General features: G+C 41.6%; 1 protein-coding gene across 4 annotated transcripts in view; it reads right to left on the bottom strand.

The window, feature by feature from the left end:
* SSH2 (slingshot protein phosphatase 2) overlaps positions 1-23,634 on the bottom strand; it is a 321,074-nt gene that overhangs the window by 38,290 nt on the left and 259,150 nt on the right. For 2 of the 4 annotated variants that reach the window (XM_011940852.1, XM_011940851.1), the window contains 5 exons: positions 19,561-19,629; positions 18,707-18,772; positions 13,258-13,452; positions 7,425-7,518; positions 7,162-7,290 (listed from right to left, as the gene is read on the bottom strand). In XM_011940852.1, the coding sequence (XP_011796242.1) occupies positions 7,162-7,290; positions 7,425-7,518; positions 13,258-13,452; positions 18,707-18,772; positions 19,561-19,629 (553 nt within the window). Of the gene's footprint in view, positions 1-7,161; positions 7,291-7,424; positions 7,519-13,257; positions 13,453-15,237; positions 15,489-18,706; positions 18,773-19,560; positions 19,630-23,634 lie in introns of those variants that run through there. The other 2 variants (XM_011940854.1, XM_011940853.1) reach the window with 1 other exon arrangement.

The raw sequence follows: 23,634 nt of genomic DNA on the forward strand, positions 1-23,634 counted from the left end.
GTAGAGACAGAGTTTCACCATGTTGGCTAGGATGGTCTCCATCTCTTGACCTTGTGATCTGCCCGCCTCAGCCTCCCAAAGTGTTGGGATTACAGACATGAGCCACTGTGCCTGGCCACCCTCTCTGTCTTTATTTGTAAAATGAAACACCCTTCTCACCCCAGTCCTATATATTTAATGGGTACCTTTCCCTCTAATTATACATGTAAAGGCTTTCCCATATTAAAATGGAAAACCCCTCTCTCTGTCATAAATCCTCCTGCAGACTCTGTCCTTTCTCTCTTTCCTTCATGGCTTCATAGAAACAAAGTCAAATACTCACTTTCTGGATGGGCGCAGTGGCTCACGCCTGTAGTCCCAGCACTTTGGGAGACTGAGGTGGGGGGATCACCTGAGGTCAGGAGTTTGAGACCAACCTGGCCAACATGGTGAAACCCTGTCTTTACTAAAAATACAAAAATTAGCTTGGTGTGGTGGTGTGTGCCTGTAATCCCAGCTACTTGGGAGGCTGAGGTATGAGAATCACTTGAACCCGGGAGGTGGAGGTTGCAGTGAGCCAAGATAGCACCATTGTACTCCAGCCTGGGCAAAAAGAGTAAAACTCTGTCTCAAAAAAAAAAAAAAAAAACACAACAACAAAAAAGCAAATACTCACTTTCTCTATTTCCTGATTTCCCACATGTCTCATCCATAGCACTTGGGCCTCCACTCTCATCACTCTTGCTGATGTTACTAATGACCTCTCCTAATTGTCTTATCACCACTGTATCTTTATTCCACTGGCCTTCTCTGAGTATCTATCTGATATGGCTCATCATGCTCTCCTTCTAGAATTAGATCAGACTGTACAAATACCTAGTCTCATGCCTCACACAATAAAGAGGATCGATAAATGTTTGTTAATTGGAAGATCAAATGTGACCAGGAAACGAAGCACTATGAAAATTGTCAAGTGTTGTGTAAGTACTATCATATTACAGGTGATCTGTAATCTGGCCATTGAACTGGGAGAGCTCAAGGACACTGTGCTCAAGTTCCATTTAGGAAAAGGTCAGTCAGTGATGTACAGGCAAGGGCCCTGCTGGCTTGTTTTAAAAAAATACGGGAGGCTCTGAAGGCTCTGCTCAACCTTAGAAAACAAGCTCCCACACCAAAGAAATAGGCAAGAACTATAAAGGACTTCAAGGAGACAGATGCCAAACAATAGGGGCTGAGAGGTTAAACTGGAGCCAGCGAAATGTGACCACCTCACTTCTTAATTTAGAAATCTAAATTCTTCATGGAACTCTGTCCAGTTAGATGAAAATAACACTGACGTGATGGATAAAGTCCCTGGTTTTCATCTACCTGTCCAGAGAGAGTTCAACCTGACAATGTGAAGTGATACCTATCCATTGGCAAATGAATTAAAGGCACTGGTTACTGACTCACTGAAGCCCATATAAAGTGACTTGGGCTACAGTTAGTGCTGCTTCAGGTTCAATCTGAAAGACCTGGAGACCACTTGGTATAATTACATTTCTGTCCTCAATACAAATGCCATGTATATTAGACTTCTGGGGCCCTTCGCAGACCCAATTTTCCCCCCATGCTTCATAGGCTTATGGTGACAATTCTCCCGGGGTTTGCATTATGTTCTATGTAATTATGTAAAGCATTTTCTAATTTTACTGAAGTGTAAAATGAAACATTTAGACTATAATACATTTTAAAGTAAGTTCATTTCCATCTTTTACTCTGGTTCCCTTGCACTATAGGCTGGCCTAAAGACCCAAGTAACTAATTTCTTTTCATGTTATCCTCAGGAAATAGCCTTGCTGGAGTCCAGCTGTCCAAGGAAAATAGAAGAGGACAGCACATTTCTAGCAAATAAGGACTATACTGTGGGAGTTATGCTAAGATAAATATAACTTGACGTAATACCCAAGGACTGGTATCTGTGTCCATATTTTATCATATCATTTCTATAAGCCTCAATACTGTAAGTCACATTACTGTGGCAACCAGGCATAAGCTCTTTATTAACTTTTCTTTCTAAGAGACGTTTATGCCACACCTCCAATTCAGGGACAAAAATCATGAATGTGATAAAATAATCCTTTCGATTACTGTCTCATCTATTTACACACCCTCTGTTTCTCTGCATCTACAGTAAAAGTAACCAATTTGATGACTTTTTCTCCTGCTTCAGCCTCCCGAGAAGCTGGGACTACAGGCGCCCGCCACCACACCCGGCTAATTTTTTTGTATTTTTAGTAAAGACAGGGTTTCACCATGTTCACCAGGACGGTCTCGATCTCCTGACCTTGTGATCTGCACGCCTTGGCCTCCCAAAGTGCTGGGATTACAGGCGTGAGCCACCGTGCCCAGTGAGGATGACTTATTTTTTTAAGTTCAAGGGTATATATGCAGGTTTGTTACATAGGTAAACTGGTGTCATAGGGGTTTGTTGTACAGATTACTTCATCACCCAGGTATTAAGCCTAGTACCCACTAGTTATTTTTTCCTGATCCTCTCCCTAGGCTGAATTTTTCTCTGAAAAGGAAACACTTTCCAAAAAGATGTCAAATACTGTAATGTCAAATCTTGGAAAAGATAATCAGCAGTAAAAGTTCTGACTATTTTTTAAATTCACGAACAAAATTACTCGTTATGCGTCCAATATACTTGTTTGCCTGCTTTTCTGCAAAGGGTCTCTGTCAACATCCAGCTTTTTCTCAGCCAAATCGGACAGCCTCCAGGAGAGCTGTTGATACTGAAACTTAGTTGGGCAAAGGCTTCCAGCTCAGAGAAGTGATATGCTTGTAAGGGTGTAGAATCTCTTTTTCTAGAAACAACCTGGCTTCCCACCAACCAATTCTCTCTTCTCAATGCAGCTTTTATTTAAGCTATAATCTACACTTTCCCACTCCATACCAGCTGGATACTTTCCTTAATAAACAGATCTCTGTGCAGTACACTGCAGAGCTGAGCATTCTTCCAAAGGGAGGGAGAAATCCTGTTGCCTCTCTTTACTCAATCTGGTTGAGCTCCAGGCATGGCAGCTATGCACAAGATGAGATGACTTTGCAGAAAATCAACACCACTTGCAGCTAGAATGCCTCTTTTTCCATGTCAACTGCTGGGAAACCCAGCAGGGCAAAGACTCAATGGAGAAGAGACAGGGATTTGGACATAGGGTATGGCAGTGTAAACAAAGGGAGGAAGCCACCAAGGAACAAGTATAATAAAATGTTTAGACAACTTGTTCATGCATTTACTTTGTTAGGTAGGAGTTAAATTACAGGGTTCCTCAATTTTGAAGTTTTTTTCCCCCAAATATTCACAATGGAAAGAAAATGTCCATTTTCTAGAATACAGAATTATACCTGAAGCTGAAGACATTTTCATTTGTTCAAAAATATGTACATATATACACAATGCTGATGTGCAAAAAAAGTACACAGATGTGTATTTAAAAAAAATTCTATGTGATACTCTAATAGTGAATATATGTAATAAATTTGTCCAAATCCATACAACGTACAACACCAAGAGTGAACTCTATTGTAAACTATGGGCTTTAGTTTATAATGATGTGCCAATGTAGACTGATGAGCTGTAACAAATGTACCAGTCTGGTGGAGGAGTGGCAGAGACTATGCATGTGCTGGGATAAGTTGTAGATGGGAAATCTCTATACCTTTTGCTCAATTTTGCTGTGAACGTAACACTGCTCTTTAAAAAAATAAAAGTCAGCTGGGCGCGGTGGCTCACGCCTGTAATCCCAGCACTTTGGGAGGCCGAGGCAGGCGGATCACGAGGTCAGGAGATCGAGACCATCCTGGCTAACTAGGTGAAACCCCATCTCTACTAAAAATACAAAAATTAGCCGGGCGAGGTGGCGGGGTCTGTAGTCCCAGCTACTTGGGAGGCTGAGGCAGGAGAATGGTGTGAACCCGGGAGGCGGAGCTTGCAGGGAGTGGAGTTCCGGCCCCTGCCCCCCAGCCTGGGCGACACAGCAAGACTCCGTCTAAAAAAAAAAAAATTAAAAAAAAAAAAAGTCGATGTATCATATCTGTGTGTGTATATACAAAAATATATATGTACATCTATAAATAAAAGTAAAAAAGATTGGAGCTGGGGGCGGTGGCTCATGCCTGTAATCCTGGCACTTTGGGAGGCTGAGGCGGGGGGATCAGGAGTTTGAGGCCAGTCTGGTTGACATAGTGAAATCCCGTCTCTACTAAAAATACAAAAAATTAGCCGGGTGTGGTAGTGTGTGCCTGTAATCCCAGCTACTCGAGAGGCTGAGGCAGGAGAATCATGTGAACCTGGGAGGTGGAGGTTGCAGTGAGCTGAGATCGCACCACTGCATTCCAGCGTGGGTGACAGAGCAAGACTCCGTCTCAAAAAAAAAAAAGATTGGAAGGCAATATTACATAACAAAAGATGATGGTGATTATCAGTCTTGATTAAATAAATATAATAATCTATTGTCTTCTAAAAGTTTTAAAAATGAACATGGATTATCATTATTTTTAGACAGGGTCTCACTTTGTTGCTCAGGGTGGAGTGCAGCGGAATGATCATAGCTCACTGTAGCCTCCAACTCCCAGGCTCAGGTGATTCTCCTGCTTTGGCCACCTCAAGTGCTGGGATTATAGGTGTGAGCCACCACACCTGGCCAGAATTATTTTATTTATTTATTTTTTTGAGACAGAGTCTCGCTCTGTCACCCAGTTTGGAGTGCAGTAGCGCGATCTTGGCTCACTGCAAGCTCCGCCTTCTGGGTTCACACCACTCTCCTGCCTCAGCCTCCCAAGTATCTGGGACTACAGGCGCCTGCCACCATGCTCAGCTAATTTTTTTGTATTTGTAGTAGAGACAGGGTTTCACCATGTTAGCCAGGATGGTCTCGATCTCCTGACCTCGTGATCCACCTGCCTCAGCCTCCCAAAGTGCTGGGATTACAGGTGCGAGCCACGGCACCCGGCCCAGAATTATTTTTTTTAATAATAAAAAAACTCAAGACAGAAGATTACACCTGACAATAATGAAATCATGGTATTAATCTACTGGCACAAATGCTCAAATGCATTTGTAGCTGATTAGAGAAATGTAATTTTGGGGAAATTAGATTGTTTTTTCTGCTTACAATACTATTAAAATTTGCTTGTATGGCCTAAAATATACCATTTGAGGAGTAGTTCTTGAGTGGGTCAAGAACACAGGGAAGCACGCATGAAATAAAACAGGTTGATCAGTCAGAAACTGACTGTATTTGATCTTCATCATGTCTATATTCTTTTAAGTGTTAAAAGCCAAGCTCAATGGGAAACTTGACTCCCAAGTTTGCAGCTTCAGGCACAAGAACTCCTGTGGACCAAAGCTATTCGCCCTTCATAAAAATTACTGTTCAAAAAAAAAAAAAAAAAAAACAGTTGGGAGGGCCTCATAGAATGAGTGACTCACAAGTTTTCTATAGATAACACAAAGATTCTTTCCAACAATACAAGAGCAGGATATATCTGAATCCTTGTGGAAGTATACATAAGAGACAACAAAGCCAGCTGCCTTGCAAATGGAAAAGCCAATACCAGTTTTGCAGTATGATCTACAACCAGAAATGCCAACACATATTGGTCAGTTAAAGTAATGGAAAATAAGTCCCCCTCCCAGCTCACAGCTTTTCATGAGTAATTTCATAGCTAATACACCACTATGAATCACTCTAGACACATATAGCCTAGAGTGTCAACAAGTTATTTCAGGGCACAAGTCTTCAAAGGCATAGTCTGAGTGCCTCATGAAATAAACACTTGAATATTCAGAGTGAGGTGGATCCAGTTTAGTCAGTTCCTGAGCATTTATTCCCCTTCTCTTCTGTCTCCTAGCTTCTAATCATTTCACAGTTTATAAACGTCCTCAAGAAGAGAAAGGAAGTGAAATTCAAACCAACTGATTGGCTTCCTTGTAAGCATTTTTGATGAAAGTGTGGGAAGTGGACACAAAATGAGGTTTTGGCATTCTCCATTGATTTTAATTATTCTTGTTAACTTTGTTCCCACTACATGTACAGATAAGAACTAAAACTCTAACATTTGAGAGAGAAATAGGTCTTAGGATTTTAGAAGCTTTCATAATCTACCTGTCAGAGAGGTCTTCTTGGGCTAGTTACAAGGTCACTAAATGTTCAGGAACCATGAAAAACAATTTTTAGTCACCAATTTTTTGGTAATCATAAAAGTAGGGACTCAAAGTGTAGCTACAGGGTTTCATATGTTTGAAAGTCCAGTAGTCTCATCTCTCAGTTATAGAGTAGCTCCCACCAGCTCTGCTCAGATATATCAGACCTTAGACACATTTGGCAGATTTGAGAGTGACCTTAAAGGATCATCCTATTTGGGGTCAGGTGCGATGGCTCATGCCTGTAATCCCAGCACTTTGGGAAGGATGAAGTGGGCGGATCACTTGAGCTCAGGAGTTCGAGACCAGCCTGGCAAACATGGTAAAACCCCATCCCCCCCACAGAAAATACAACAATTAGATGGGGGTGGTGGCACATGCTTGTGGTCCCAGCTACTCAGGAGGCTGAGAAGGGAGAATCACTTGAGCCTGTGAGGTTGAGGCTGCACTGAGCCGAGATTGTGCCACTACACTACAGCCTGGACAATAGAGTGAGACCCTGTTTCAAAAATAAAAACAAAATTAAAAATGAGGGCCAGGCACAGTGGCTCATGCCTGTAATCCCAGCACTTTGGGAGGCCCAGACGGGCGGATCACCTGAGGTCAGGAGTTCAAAACCAATGTGGCCAAGATGGCAAAACACCGTCTCTACTAAAAATACAAAAATTAGCTGGGTGTGGTGGTATGCACCTGTAGTCCCAGCTACTTGGGAGGCTAAGGCAGGAGAATTGCCTGAACCCGGCAGGCAGAGGTTGCAGTGAGACGAGATTGTGCCACCACACTCCAGCTTGGGCAACAGAGCGAGACACACACACGCACACACAAAAAAGTAATAAAATAATTAGGAAGTGATGAGGTTTGAGTACTTATCACTTTTGTCTTTAATGTAAGTTACATTTTATTGATGTATAATAAAATTTAACAATTACCCCCGCCCCTGAGTCCATATGGGTTAGCTTTAGCACACCACTTAAAGTAGGCTTAAAACTTACCAAGAAGACATGCTCAAATATTTGTGTAGGGCTATCCATTTGACCAAGGATCACTATCATTTCATTGTCTATAAATTCCTTGAATTCCCGCAAGTTGCACACCATTTGCATTTCCAACTCTGTTCTTATCTGAAACAAAGATGACATATTGTACCCATCTCTTAAAGTCCCTCTGTACTTTCAACTATGCACTATTTCCAGCCCCACACCTAGTGTTATACCACTGCTAGCCTTGGAACAAACAAGGACTCAAGGTCTCTTACCTCTTTGGATGTAATATTCTCCAAATCCTTCTGCATCATGATCTCCCTTAATTTGGTTTTAATTAGTCTTTCTGTTCGTTCACGTTCAGTAGGTCTGAAAAGAGAGAAATAATGATTATTCTTAAGCAGGAATTTGACTAAGTTAATGAATGTACCATTTGATTAGGCTTCCAATTTAGTAAACCTTGCCTTTGTTACCCTCAAATTCATATTGTGGAAGCATGGCAAAATAAAATCATATTTTGAAAAGCTTATTAATTTTCAGAATGTACAGAATTTAAACATATTAGAAATTATTACTTTGAAGAGGTTATATGTGTCTAAAGCCCTTTAATACATTCATGTATTTAGATCATGAGGGAGCAAAGATAATTTGGGTGTACTGATTGTAATATTTTTTTTTTTTTGAGATGGAGTCTCGCTCTGTTGCCCAGGCTGGAGTGCAGTGGCGCAATTTTGGTTCACTGCAAGCTCCGCTTCCTGGGTTCATGCCATTCTGCCTCAGCCTCCTGAGTTGCTGGACTACAGGCACCTGCCACCACGCCCGGCTAATTTTTGTATTTTTAGTAGAGACGGGGTTTCACCGTGTTAGCCAGGATGGTCTCGATCTCCTGACCTCGTGATCTGCCCGTCTTGGCCTCCCAAAGTGCTGGGATTACAGGCGTGAACCACCGCGCCTGGCAGATTGTAATACTTTAATGGAGGACGATACCCATACTTGTTTCTGTATTCTGGGTATTACTTACTGAGCTAGAATACCCAGCTCAGTAGACCAGTACTAGGACCTACCACGGAACTAAATCTCCTGTGGTTTAAAATGCCACCTTATGCTGATAAGTCAATATTGTGGTTCTAGAAAATGTGAAAGAAAAAAGAATGATCCTGCCTTCTTCAATAAGGCAAATCCTCTCCCAAAATCGGATGTAGAGATCAACTACTTAGAGCAGGGGTACCCAATGGGTACTGGTCAGTGGCCTGTTAGAAGCGGGCAGCAGAGCAGAGCAGGAGGTGAACGGCGGGCAAGCATTACTGCCTGAACTCCGCCTCCTGTCAGATCAGCGGCATTAGATTCTCATAGGAGCGCAAACCCTATTGTGAACTGCACATGTGAGGGATCAAGGTTGCATGTTCCTTATGAGAAGCTAACTAATGCCTAAAGATCTGAGGTGAAACAGTTTCATCATGAAACCATCCCCACCCCACTGCTCCCTGTCTGTAGGAAACCAGTCCCTGGTGCCAAAAAGGCTGGGGACTGCTGACTTAGGAGCCCTTCTATCCAGAATGCTTTCCTTTTAATGACAGTTCTCACAATATCTCTGTGAAATAGTTATCCTTGTTTTACAGGTAGAGGAAACAAACAACTGAAAAGTTAAATGACATGCTGATAACCACACTGGCACAGGAGAATTAGAATGCTCAGCCTAGCCTAATGCTCTACCTGAAGGATTGTCACTTCCTTTAGTCTTCTGACTCTCTTAAAAATAAAATCACCCTTCAAACTTTAATATGAAATCAAACTAGGTAGCTGACTCTCCAATTATTAGAAAAGTAGTGGTTCAATGTAACTGGATACTTCTCCTCTAAAGCATTATTTCAGATTATGCAGAATTTGAATGAGGTTGACAGGGAGTACTTTGTTTCATCTCCTCCCCAACTCCCACCACCTACTCAAGAAAGGTATCTGGCTCTGCACCTCCTTATTTGGAGATGAAAATGGACTAAGCCTTCAGGCATCCTGCCTGCCCTTGCTGCCTACAGCCTTATCGCTGGTTGCAAAAATAGCTTTGGTAATCTTCAGAGATGGATGCTCTAACCCCACAACCTTGGGGCTTCCCACCACTCGGGCTCTTAATTTCTCACGAACCCTACAGAACACAGCTAATACCTGAGGTGTTTCTCTTCAATCAGCCAAGGTGTTCCTGTCTTAACTAGGATTAAAATTCTTATCCATGCTTTATTTATCTTAGACATAGCTAACGGTAGAAAATAAATGTATAATTTCAGTCTTCCATTAAAAATAAATATTGGGCCAGGTGCAGTGGTTAATGCATGTAATCCCAGCACTTTGGGAGGCTGAGGTGGGTGAATTGCTTGAGCTTAAGAGTTCGAGACTAGCCCAGGCAATTGGCGAAACCCCATATCTACAAAAAATAAAAATAAAAAATTAGCCAGGCATAGTGACACATAGCTGTAGTTCCACATCTACTTGGGAGGCTGAGGTGGGAGGACTGCTTGAGCCCTAGAGGTGGAGGCTGCAGTGAGCTCTGATTGTACCACTGCACTCCAGCCTGGGTAACACAGCAAGACTCTGTCTCAAGGAAAAACAAAAAGGTAAAAACAAATTTTAGTACCTGTGTTCATGGGTCAGATTCGCTAGTTCCTAAGCAATTTTTCCTTTAATTCTTCACAGGTGTTTGAGGCAGAGTGGTTGGGGAGTAGAAAGACCTAGGTTTTAATTCCAGCCCTGCTATTGGTGGTGTGACTTCTAACAAGTTCCTTCTTCCCTGCGCCTCTGTTTCCTTTTCTATAAAATAAGTAGAGTAGGCTGGGTGTGGTGGCTCACACCTGTAATCCCAGCACTTTGGGAGGCTGAGGCAGGTGGATCACCTGAGGTCAGGAGTTCGAGACCAGTCTGGCCAGCACGGTGAAACCCCGTCTCTACTAAAAATACAAAAATTGGCCGGGCATGGTGGCGGGCACCTGTAATCTTAGCTACTTGGGAGGCTGAGGCAGGAGAATTGCTGGAACCCCGGAGGCGGAGGCTGCAGTGAGCTGAGATAGTGCCATTGTACTCTAGCCTGGGCTGAAAACAGTGAGACTCCATCTTAAAAAAAAAAAAAAAAAAAAGAAAGAGTAGAGCAATAATACCTGTCTCATGATATTCTTATGAGAACATGCATGAAGTGCTGGCATAACACCAGATGTATATCCCATATATGTATATTCCCTTCTTCCTCCTTTCCTTGGATTTCAAAATATAAATTATTCACAGAAGAGTATTTAAGTCCATTTTGGCACACATTCTCCCTGTATTCTCAGTATCGTTTTATAGGCTTTTCTAGTCAACTTAGGGAGGGGGAGGAGGAGGAATGGAAAAAGCATTACAACACACAAATCTGCTTTTTCCTCCTCAATTTCATTGGAGAAAAATTTGGAAAATATATAAAGTAAATAAAAACCACTGAAAATCCCTCTACCTAGAGATAATTATTAACAACACTCTGGCCTACAGCTTTCGTGTATTCTTTTTCTGTAAACAGACAGAAGTTCTTAAAATATATCTTAAAATTAGGGTTATTATTGCACATACTAAGAACTAACAGTTAATAAGCCTTTATCATTTGCCAAGGACTGCCTTTATGTTTTTTGCTTAGGGATGTAAAGAGAGTAAGAGTAATTTCCTTCTTCTTCTTGTTTTTTGTGTAGTGTCAAAATCTTCTCTAATAAAATCTTTTTTTTTTTTTTTTTTGAGACAGAGTCTCGCTCTGTCGCCCAGGCTGGAGTGCAGTGGCATGATCTGTGTGATCTTCTCGGGCCAGTGCAACCTCTGCCTCTCAGATTCAAGTGATTCTCCTGCCTCAGCCTCCTGAGTAGCTGGGATTATAGGCGCCTGCCACCATGCCCGGCTAATTTTTGTATTTTCAGAAGAGACAGGGGTTTCACCATGTTGGCCAGGATGGTCTCGAACTCCTGACCTCAGGTGATCTACCTGCGCTGGCCTCCCAAAGTGCTGAGATTACAGGTATGAGCCACTGTGCCCAAATTGTCTCTAATAAAATCTGGAAAAAATGGGAAGAAAATTTATCTCTCTCTCATGTAAGTCTGGTTTAGAATGTGCTTTTTTGAGCTAGATGAGACATCCATTTCTCTGAAACTCATCACCTAGCTGTAAAGCATGAAATCACCAGTAACATTTCCCATGAATCTTTATCTTTTCAATTACTGTGAGATTCTGAAAAGACCAAGGCTACGGAAAAGAAAGTCCTAGTAGCAATAACACCCTGTGCAAAAAAAAATTCCACTGCTTTTTTGACTGTTCCTTTCATACAATTTTTGGAAAGTTCACCTTTTCTAGTAAAGAGCATTTTTTAGGCCAGGTGCAGTGGCCACGCCTGTAATTCCAGCACTTTGGGAGGCCGAGGCAAGCGGAGACTAGCCTGGCCAACATGGAGAAACCCCGTCACTACTAAAAATACATAAATTAGCTGACTGTGGTGGCACACGCCTGTAATCCCAGCTACTTGGTAGGCTGAGGCAGGAGAACTGCTTGAACCCGGGAGGCAGAGATTGTAGTAAGTCAAGATCATGCCACTGTATTCCAGCCCGTGCGACAGAGTGAGACTTGGTCTCAAAAAATAGAATAAAATAAATTATTCTGTTTAAAAAAAAAAAACAACCTGGCTGGGCGCACGGTGGCTCAGCCTGTAATCCCACCACTTTGGGAGGCCAAGGCAGGTGGATTGCCTGAGCTCGGGAGTTTGAAACCAGCCTGGGCAACATAGCAAAACCTTGTCTCTACTAAAAATACAAAAAATTAGCTGGGTGTGGTGGCGGGCATCTGTAATCCCAGCTACTCAGGAGGCTAAGGCAGGAGAATTGCTTGAACCCGGGAGGCAGAGGTTGCTGTGAGCAGAGTCCAGCCTGGCGACGGAGCAAGACTCTGTCCTAAAAAAAAACAAAAAAAAAAACCCCTCCCCACCCCCCAAAAAAAAAACCAGGAACTGTTTTGGCATGACTTTAGGAATCTAAAGGAGAATCCTGTTTGTAAGGTCAGACAGTAACTAGCTACTCTTCTTTCCCTACTGTAGAATACCTTGGAAGTGCAGAAAGATCAATTTAGAGCAAAAGAAACATCATGACGAATTTACAAAGCAGGCACTAAGTGTAAAAAAATTTCCAAAATAGCCACAGAAGTTTCAACACATAGACCTAAAAAGGAAATAAACATCAGCTTTACCTTAGGCTGTTATCTAACTCACAGTACACTAGGGAGATTTAATTAAATTGTACTGACAAGGACTTATCAACGGAAAGGTAAAGCAGAAGACATTTGAATGATAAAATATTAAAAAATTTTTTTTAAGTTAAAAATCAACAGGCTGGGTGTAGTGGCTCACACCTGTAATCCCAGCATTTTGGTAGGCTGAGGCAGGAGGACTGAGGCCAGGAGTTTAAGACCAGCCTGAGCAACATAGTGAGACCCCCATCTCTAAAAAAATAAAAATTTAAAAATTAGCCAGGTGTGGTGGCACATGCCTGTAGTCCTAGGTACTTTGCAGGCTGAAGTGAGAGGATCACTTAAGCCCAGGAGTTTGAGGCTGCAGCGAGCTATGATTGTGCCACTGTACTCCAGCTTGGGTGACAGAGTGAGATCCTGTCTTTTAAAAAAAAAAATTAGCTTAACAAGTTAGGCATTAAGTTGACTGGAAACATCTTCTTTTCTTAAGTATTATAAACATGACTTTGAAAGCTTCTTTATATCACCAATAATGCTTACTAAACTGATTCTTTCAGATAATGCAAACTCAAACTTCAGCCCAACTCCTTTAAACTCAATTTTCAAATTAGTGGAATCTGAATAATGAAATTTTATGGTATTGCAGTTTTTGACTATGGAGACTTCACTGTGCCTTGGGGTGAAGCTTCACAGGCCTTTGCAGGCAACAGCAAGAATAGGATTCTTCATGTGTGGCAGATATGTGGTATTGACAGTGACTAATATTCCTAGGTAAGATTAATTCCCCAAGAGAAAAGATTAGGGCAGAACATGCTTCTTATGACTCCTCAGGACATAATGGAGAGAACTTCCATAATCCTTAGCAAACTGACTTACATGTCGGTGAAGAGAGCTGGAGAGTCGGGCCGGTGGGACTGGACATCTTGCATAGCATTCCATTCATTGACTGAGGATTGATCTGAGTTGATATGGCTCTCGTAATAACTCACCCAGGTGAGAAATAGGCTGCCTGGGTAGTAGTTATGCGCTCTGGCAACTTCACAAGCCTTGTGTAAGCTCTGTAGTGCAGACCTGAAAGATATGCTGGGAAATGAGCACCATAGAACTGTGGGGTGCCAAAGGCCAGCAACCTGTGTACCCCAAACTCTTCTAATTTTTAAATTCCGTAGAATTTGTCCTCTGGAGAATCTACTCCTTGAAATTCAAGATTCTCCAATTCTGATTATACCATATTATCTATCCACAGCAAGGGACAAGACATTTGCTGAAAGATATGATGCATCATTAAGGTAGGGAGAAGGTAGGGAAGGAGAGCTGACAACTCACCAGTGAAAAATAGGTCCAGGTACCTACGGAGCACATGATCCTATAGTTAGAACCATGCAGTGACTGCTGTATCATTAGAAAACTAAAGATCTGACTAATTTGCCATATAAGGATTTGTTTCCCTCAGCACAGGATGTTACAGCATACATTTTCTGTAATTCTTAAGAGGCTTCACAAAGATCACATAGATGGATGTCCCTAAGCCTTGAGGACATGTCCTTTAATTTCCAGGAAGTATTGATCTAATGATACTTATTATTCCTGCTGCCTTAGTCTCCTAGTCTCTTTAAATCCATGAGCTACTTTCTAAGAACAGATCTGGTTATTCTTTTTTGTTGAGACAGTGACTCACTCTGTCACCGAGGCTGGAGTGCAGTGGTGTGATCTCTGCTTACTGCAACCTCCACCTCCTGGGTTCAAGTGATTCTCATGCCTCAGCCTCCCAAGTAGTAGCTGGGATTACAGGTGCATGCCACTACACCAGGTTAATTTTTGTATTTTTAGTTGAACAGGTTTTCGTTATGTTGGTCAGGCAGGTCTAGAACTCCTGGACTCAAGACATCCGTACGTCTTAGCCTCCAAAAATGCTGGGATTACAGGTGTGAGCCACCATGCCTGGCCTAGCTCTGGTAATTCTGAGACTAATTAAACCTTCTGGCTCTGTCTGAACTCAGGAACTCAGGAAGAGTAAACAAATTGAAAAGTAGATTTTTCATTATATATGTGGGAAAAGTTTAAGCTAGAAATACTAGGAAGTAAGTTATACAAGAGCAAGAACCTTTCTACACTTTGTTTACCCAAGTGACTAAAAGAATACCTATAGTTCATAGATGGAGCTCAATTAGTATTTGTTGAGTGAAATATCATTAGCTATAAACTAATGTCTGTCGAAGAAAAAAGACATCATGGCTAGGCATGGTGGCTCATGCCTGTAATCCTAGCACTTTGGGAGGCCAAGGTGGGTGGATCACTTGAGGTCAGGAGATCAAGATCAGCCTAACCAACATGGTGAAACCCTGTCTCTACTAAAAATACAAGAATTAGCCGGGAGCAGTGGCACATGCCTGTAGTCCCAGGTACTCGGGAGGCTGAGGTGGGAGAATCGCTTGAACCTGGGAGACGGAGGCTGCAGTTAGCTGAGATGGTGCCACTGCACTGCAGCCTAGGTGACAGAGTGAGACTCTGTCTCAAAAATATATATATATTTTTTTGTTTCCCTCGTAACAAAAATGATGCATGTCTACTTTAGAAAATTAGGGACCTCAGAGAAAAGGCAGAAATATCCTGTAATCCTACCACCCTGAAATAACCGCTGTTAAGGTTTTAGTGTAGATTTTTCCAGTCTTTTTGGCTATGCATAGATGTATAATAAACAAAGATATGACCCTATTCTCCATACCATCTCTAACTTGCTCTTTTGTTTTACAGCCTATCATCAACATCTTTCCATGTCAAATATTTTTCAACTGGATCATTTTTAATGGTTGCATAATATTTAATGATACAGATGTACCATAATTTACTAATCCCTATTTTTCAATCATTTAAATTGTTTTTCATTTTTTGCTATTATTAGAACACTGACAAACATTCTTATAGCTAAAATCTTTGCACACATCCATGTTTACAAACATGGAGTAAACTCATAGAAGTAGTTACTAGGACAAAGATCATGCAAAATGATAAGGCATATTGGCAAATCACTCTCCAGAAAGGCTGCTCCAGTTCATTCTTCCACCAATAGTACATCACAGTGTTTGTTCCTTGAATCCCTGTCAACCCTATACAATGTAAATTAAGAAAACAAATTTAAACCAATTTAATAAGGGGAAATGTGTCGGTCCATTTTTATTAGGAAAACACAAAGGTTTTCCTTAATAAAAAGTTGCAGAGTCTTTTAAAAATGCTTTCTATTATTCAAAGTAAGCCAAAGTCTCAAGAGAATAATCTGAGAATTTCAGTTTCATTACACAGATTCAAAGGTAAGAGCCAGCTTAGTGTAACTTACAGAATGCCTAATGCATGTTTCTTCATCTAGGAAACACATGCTCCAAAAGCATATGCCACAGAGTCTGGTGCAATTGTTCTAAAATACACTCAAGGCCTAGCCACCTCAGATACTCCAGCTGCATCAGAGTGGGAGGCTGCAGTAACTATCTTCCTGTGAAGGAAACACCTGGTCTAAACGTTGCTTTCATCCACACATCATCTATTTTTTTCCCCTGTGACTTCAACTCATTACTCCCCATAAGGTACATCAAGAAAAGTTTATTCTACAATAAGAGTTAGGATCAGTTTACTTTTACAGGGATGTCTAATTTTTTGGCTTCCCTGGGCCACATTGGAAGAACTGTCTTGGGCCACACACAGAATACACTAATGATAGTTGATGAGCTAAAAAAAAAAAAAAAAAAATTGCAAAAAAAATCTCGTATTTTAGGAAAGTTTTATGAATTTGGATTAGAATTTTAGGAAAGTTTTATGAATTTGTGTTGGGCCGCATGCAAAGCTGTTCTGGGATGCATGTGGCCTATGGGCCATGGGTTGGACAAGCTTGCTTTAGAACATCAAAGCTTGATTTAAGGTTATTACTTGAATTAAGACTGCTCTGTACTCTTCCCCAAAATATACCTGAAAATGCTATCATTTATGGTTGTTACTGCTGTTTGGATTTACTTGTTACTTAAGAACAGATAAGTCAATTGTCTTTAACTGAACCTTAGTCAAAGGAGGTCATAAATTTCCTAAGTTTTCCATGAGAAACTTACCTGCAAAATATGCCCTAACTCTAAAAATCTGGTCTAAACACATGACCTGAAACTCTGTCCTATCTCAATCACTGCAGGTAATGATAAGACTTAATTGTTCAGTGACTCCACCCACTTCCATCCTATGCATTAGCTATTTCTTTCTTTTTTTTTTTTTTTTTGAGATGGAGTTTCACTCTTATTGCCCAGACTGGAGTGCAATGGTGCAGGAAAAGGCACTATACCTAAACTACTTCATAAAATAATGTGTTAAAGCACTTAAGTGCTAGGTAACTTTTTTTTTTTTTTTTTTGAGACGAAGCGTCACTCTGTTGCCCAGGCTGGAGTGTACTCCACCCACTTCCATCCTATCAATTCTGTTTTCAGGGGTAGATTATCTCCCTGGGGTCTTTTTCAGGTTCTTTTATTTCTTGTTTTGCTTGCATTCTGTCCATTCCACTCCTCATGGGGACTTCTACTACCTAACAGGTAGCTGAATAAGAAACTGAAATTCAAATCCCTGACTGGGGAATGAATTCTGAATCTTAGTCACATCATTCTCTGGCTATATTAGATAATTTTCTTTCTTTCTTTCTTTCTTTTTTTTTTTTTTTTTGAGACGGAGTCTGGCTCTGTTGCCCAGGCTGGAGTGCAGTGGCCGGATCTCAGCTCACTGCAAGCTCCGCCTCCCGGGTTTACGCCATTCTCCTGCCTCAGCCTCCTGAGTAGCTGGGACTACAGGCGCCCGCCACCTCGCCCGGCTAGTTTTTTGTATTTTTTAGTAGAGAGGGAGTTTCACCGTGTTAGCCAGGATGGTCTCGATCTCCTGACCGTGATCCGCCTGTCTCGGCCTCCCAAAGTGCTGGGATTACAGGGTTGAACCACCGCGCCCAGCTATTAGGTAATTTTCTAGATAATCTAAAATAAGAGAATAAGAGGCAAGGTGCAGTGGCTCACACCTGCAATCCCAGCACTTTGGGAGGCCAAGGCAGGAGGACTGCTTGAGGCCAGGAGTTCAAGACCAGCCTGGGCAACACAGAGAGACCCCCGTCTCCACAAAAAAATAAAAAAAATTAGCCAGGTATAGTGGCATATGCCTGTAGTCATAGCTGCTTAGGAGGCTGAGGCAGGAGGAACACTCGAGCCCAGGAGTTGGAGGCTGCCATAAGCTATGATTGTACCACTGTACTCCAGCCTGGGCAACAGAGGGAGACCCTGTCTCTTTAAAAGAGAGAGAGAGAGAGAGAGAGAGAGAGAAATATCTATCCTGTCTAAATGTAAGAAATACTCTCAGGGCCGTTATGTAATCCCTCCAAAGCATGTTTTCTCACCCATAGTAAGGGGCTAATATTATTATTTTTGGGGCTTGGTATGATGATTAAATGAAATCCATGTAAAACATCTGGTACGTAGTAAATAGCCCTGAAATGTCCATATGCCAGCTGATGGTTATTAGCAAGTATAATGTTTTCTCTAGGCTTTATTTGCATTATGCAAATAGCCACCAGCAGTTTAAATGGAAATTTATCTATCCATAAAGTAACTCTGTGAATGCTATCCCTGGTTACCTTACGAAATAGCTAATGCAGGCCAGGCGCAGTGGCTCACACCTGTAATCCCAGCACTTTGGGGGGCCGAGGCGGGCGGATCATGAGGTCAGGAGTATGAGACCAGCCTGGCCAATATGGTGAAACCCTGTCTCTACTAAAAAATACAAAAAAACTAGCCAGGCGTGGTGGCACATGCCTGTAGTCCTAGCTACTCGGGAGGCTGAGGCAGGAGAATCGCTTGAACCTGGGAGGCAGAAGTGGCAGTGAGCCGAGATTGCGCTACTGCACTCCAGCCTGGGCAACAGAGTGAGGCTTCGTCTCAAAAAAAAAAAAAAAAAAATAGCTAATGCATAGCAGTGTATGTTCTAGATTTGGCTCTCAGTCCACTAAGTAATTAACTTAGTCAATGTGTCCCTAAAAAAGCTCAGTATCAACTGGCTTATCTGAACCGTTAAGTCTCTGCCAGAGCCTAAGAATACCACCTCTGAATTCCTCTGAATTTCACTTGTTCACCAATACTCAAGGCCTTCCAATTGTTAAAAATTTGAATATTGCATTTCTAGGTCATCTTTAACTACGATGGTTACACAAACAGATCATTTAACATTTTCAAAGCAAATTGTACCATTTCAGACATTTCTTACAAAATATTGCTCCAATAACATTAAAACACTTTTGTAGAGATAGTAAAAGTCATCTTACCACATTGCCTGCACAGATACAGGTTTGAATATGTGAACTCTGTTATCCGTCGATACACTGAACCCACTAAGGACAAATGAGAACAAGACAAAAATCCACAAATTAGGGTAGGTTATTTCAGTTGTGAGTTTTCACGGATGTATCCCAGGCAAACCACAACTGGCTCCGTAGAGGGAATCATTAGGCATTTCATGTAGAAGTTTTAACTAGCGTATAAGACTTGACCATAGAGCTTTGAAAAATTGTCTTGACTTCATCTACCAAGCAAAATGAATGGATTCCCATATTGGAGTTAGGGAATTAAATACAGTTTCCCAGCTGTAGCTATGGACAAAATGTTCTGTATATTTCTATTTGGAGGTCTTGTGGGTTCTTAGCAAACCTGACCCTGGTTTTATAAACTGGAGCAAACATCTTGGTCTCTTGGGGACACATTCTAAAAACATTAGGAGGTAGGGTGGGGGTGGGGTCACTGGAAGGAACTGGCACAGCAAAGGGGTTATACTGTAGGCTGACAGCTGGCAGAGGCGGCAAGAGGTTATTTGAAACAGAACATATCATCCTTTGGGAGAGCATTGCAACAGTCGCACATGCTCAGATTAAAGAGCCAACAAACTAGTTATTCTTTGTCTTGATTCCTACCACAGTCGGCCTAGAAGAACAGAAGTGAAAGACCCTGGCAAATTGTATTTTTACTCCACTTTACAAAACAGGAGTTTAAAAGGACTCATTGAGCTGCTGACATGAAAGTTCGGTTGGCACACTGGGCCTCCCTTTTAGCTGAATGAATGTGCAGTAAGATGGAGCCCCACCCCTTGGCTTTCTGTAACAGAATAAAAAAGGAAATCTCTTACCCATCACCATCCAAATGAATTAGTGTGTCGCTCCAGAGAGGCAAAACTAAGCCCATGGTACAAGTGCTACTGCAAGACAAGAAATAGTCCACAAGTTACTCCCTGTTACTCTGGGAAGCAGTCTTTTGTTTACTAACTCTTTCAACACCAAGGATAAACTCTTAAATTCTAAATTCTGGCATACGTGTTACAGTGAAGAAATTTCTATCATATCACTATTAATCTTATGTATGTCCTCAGGAGCTGTTTTAAAGAGATAGTGAGTTCCTTAAATATTTAATGAAGAAAACTTGCTGACTCAGCTTCCTACATTGTCATCTTGCAAATGACCACTATCTAAAAAATGCAGATGATTGCTGCTGACTTGCATTTGGCAGGTCTTAGCACAAGGTACAGTGCCCAACTGAACTCCAATGATTTTTTTTTTGAGATGCAGTCTTACTTTGTTGCCCAGGCTGGAGTGCAGTGGTGCAGTCTCGGCTCACTGAAACCACTGACTCCCAGGTTCAAGCAATTCCCCTACCTCAACCTCCCCAGTAGCTGGGATTACAGGTGAGCACCACCACACCCGGCTAATTTTTTGTACTTTTAGTAGAGATGGGGTTTCACCATGTTGGCCAGGCTGTAATCCCAGCACGTTGAGAGGCCGAGGTGGGCAGATCACCTGAGGTCAGGAGTTCAAGACCAGCATGGCCAACATGGTGAAACCCCGTCTCTGCACTAAAAATACAAAAATTAGCTGGGTGCAGTGGCAGGCGCCTGTTATCCCAGCTACTCAGGAGGCTGAGGCAGGAGAATCACTTGAACCTGGGAGGCAGAAGTTGCAGTGAGCTGAGACTGCGCCATTGCACTCCAGCTCTGGAGACAGAGCAAGACTCCGTCTCAAAAAGAGTGATTCCAGAGCTCAGGAGATTCAAATCAAGACTGACAGAGCTTATCCACATTGCAACCTGGACCTGAACAACAGAAAAACAGCTACCATGCCAGAGTCCAGGAGCAAGACAGCTCTACCATAAGTTTTGTTGAGTAGATGAGATGAGCGCACAAAAAATCTGTTTTGAAAACGGCTTCACAAGATGAAGTGGGGATAGTTTTACGGTAGCTTTTTGCTTTGTATTTAGTGAGTGCTTAGCCAGGTTTTTAGCAAAAAGTATAATTTGGAGTATAAATATGATGGGTTGGTAGCCCAGTGACAAATCCAGAAATTAACTATATAAAAAGATATAGATGCTGCAAAAGAGTGTGATCTATAAGCTCGTGACCAGATTCTGGTTAACCTTTGGACAAGTGACATTGATATACAGGAATCAACATTACATTTTTGGCTTGTATTCAGGCCAGAATGCTTTTTTACATTAAGAAGCAGCTTTTTCAGCTGGGTGTGGTGGCTCACGTCTGTAATCCCAGCACTTTGGGAAGCAGAGGCAGGCGGATCACGAGGTCAAGAGATCGAGACCATCCTGGTCAACATGGTGAAACCCCGTCTCTACTAAAAATACAAAAATTAGCTGGGCATGATGGTGCGTGCCTGTAGTCCCAGCTGCTTGGGAGGCTGAGGCAGGCGAATCGCTTGAACCTGGGAGGCGGAGGTTGCAGTGAGCTGAGATTGCACCACTGCACTCCAGCTTGGCCACAGAACGAGACTCTGTCTCAAAAAAAAAAAAAAAAAAAAAGAAGTAGCTTTTTCACACAACAGGAAGGAAAGGCCTGAATAAGGCACACTTGGTATTTTTATCCAGGTTACCTCAGTCTCTCAAGATTTTTCTCCATTAAAGTATAACTACTTACTTTAGTAAATATTCAACTCATTCAATAACGATTTATTTAGTGCCTGCTATGTACCAGACATTTCAAGGTGTTAGGAGGACAAAAAGAAATGGAAAACAACAACAACAACAACAAAAAAAACCACGAAGATCTATTATTTTATAACTTAAAATATATGTTACATTTTAGAAACCAAGATTATGCTACATACTAAAAAATTTATTTAAATATAACATAATACTCAAAGAACTTGTAAATGGGCTAAATGAATTGGCTGCAATGTATTATTAAGAACTATTTGTACTTGTCATTATCTGGATTCCACTTAGGCTTAATACTATTTTGAAGCATTAACATTTTACATTCTCAGATATGAAATGATACAAATTCAAATTCCTTCAACAACAACTGAGACAGAAATGATTTTAGATTACCTGAGCACCTGAGACTTCTTACAGTCCAAGGAACTCATTAAAGCGAGGATGTATGGGAATTTCATAACAGTAAGTTTAGCAAACAGAATGAAAACTAGTTTCTGGCATTTCATGTCTTATTTTGTCTTCTATAAACTAAAATTTCCTTTGGCTAGTGACACTGGTCAGATATGAATCAGACAGGGCCACTGGCAAAAGATAGATGTAATTCACCGAGTATAAACTACTGGGTACCTATATTAATATGCATTCTTTCTGGTAAAGTTTAGGACAAAGTGAAAGAGATAAGATTAGACATGTGCTTGCTCATATTCTGGGTCAGGAGAATCTGCGGTTATTGTCTTCTGTCTCTAGGGGAAGATTCAATTGAAGCTTTGTGAGGTTCCTGTTCCTGTTTTATAGGGTTTTCAAGGGAGGGGGTCAGGGAGAACTGAACAAAGGAAATACTAGCTAGAACAGTGCTGTCCAACTGAACTTTCTGCAAGAATGGAAAATGTTCTATACATGTACTAATATGATAGCCACTAGCACATACGGTTACTGAATACTTGAAATGTGACTAGTTGGAACTGAGGAACTGAAATTTCATTTAATTTTAATCTATTTAAAAAGACCAATGCATGTTGTATGCAGTCGCTCATGCCTATAATCCCAGCACTCAGGAAGGCAGAGGCAGGAGCTCAGGAGTTGAGACCAGCCTGGACAACACAGAGAGACCGTGTTCTCCACAAAAAGGAAAAAAGAAAGGAAGGAAGACGAAAGAAGGCAGGCAGGAAGGCAGGCAGGCAGGCAAGAAGGAAGGAAGGGGCACATATGGTTAGTGGCTACTATACTGGACAATAGAGATCTAGAGAGATTAAAAACCTAAATTAGAGGTCCTAAAATCCTAATGAATGTAAACAAGGTAGGTGCTGTTACAGGAAAATGCTTACTGAAAGCTCTGTTGCTTAATCAGAAGTTAAAACCATGCAGGAGAAAGCTTCCTAAATGTGGTTTACAAGCCCGTGTAAATTTAGAGCCTACAATTAAATGCTGTTAAGTGGTATACAAGCTAATAACTTTGGGAATCCCTGTGAACCCCCAAGTCATTTTCAGGTTGACTTCTATATAGGAATAAGGTAAACATTGGTTTGGGAAACTTTCTAGTGATAAAGTGATTTTTTTCCCCTCAACATCAGGACAATTAGAATCATTCCCAGGCTCCTCCTCTCTTTGTGACTAAATTTCCCTAGGCCTGGGTCACACCCCTAGCTACTCCAAAGTTCCATTCTAGTCCTGAACCAGGAAGTCAATGCTTTGAGACATCTGGCAGGATTTCCTGAGGCTTATTATCCAGAGTATAAAGATCTGCTTAGCAGCCACATTCCACAGTCTTTCGAAGGTTTCTCCAGAAAAAGTGGGAAAAATAAAAAAGGAAAGCAACAAACCTTAATGACACACAAAAAGGGTAGGTGTTGGGTGTTATCTTTCATCATAGAATGTAAAGTACAGCTAAAGCCAAAGGTACATAAAAAGTTCTGCTTTGAGTTTAAGGAGCCATCCTGTACCACCCCATGCCCGCCCCCCTCACCATCCTTTTTAACTCAATAAAAGGAAAAAGGAGGCATAACATTTGGTAAAAGCAAGGTTTAAGGACATGGATAAACAAAACAGATTGTAGTTTAAGTGGGATCTCTTTGGATCTGGGACCACTGGTATACTACCACAAAGGCTGGGTGCCCTATAACCACCAAAGTGAATCATTACTGACTACAATAGAGTAGGCCAGGTGCAAGGCTCATGCCTATAATTCTAGAACTTTGGGAAGCCCAAGTGGGAGGATCGCTTAAGCCCAGGAATTCAAGACCAGCCTGGCCAACATAAAGAAATCTTG

The sequence above is a fragment of the Colobus angolensis genome, unplaced genomic scaffold (genome assembly GCF_000951035.1).
Source record: "Colobus angolensis palliatus isolate OR3802 unplaced genomic scaffold, Cang.pa_1.0 Scaffold193, whole genome shotgun sequence".
NCBI classification, from domain to species: domain Eukaryota; kingdom Metazoa; phylum Chordata; class Mammalia; order Primates; family Cercopithecidae; genus Colobus; species Colobus angolensis.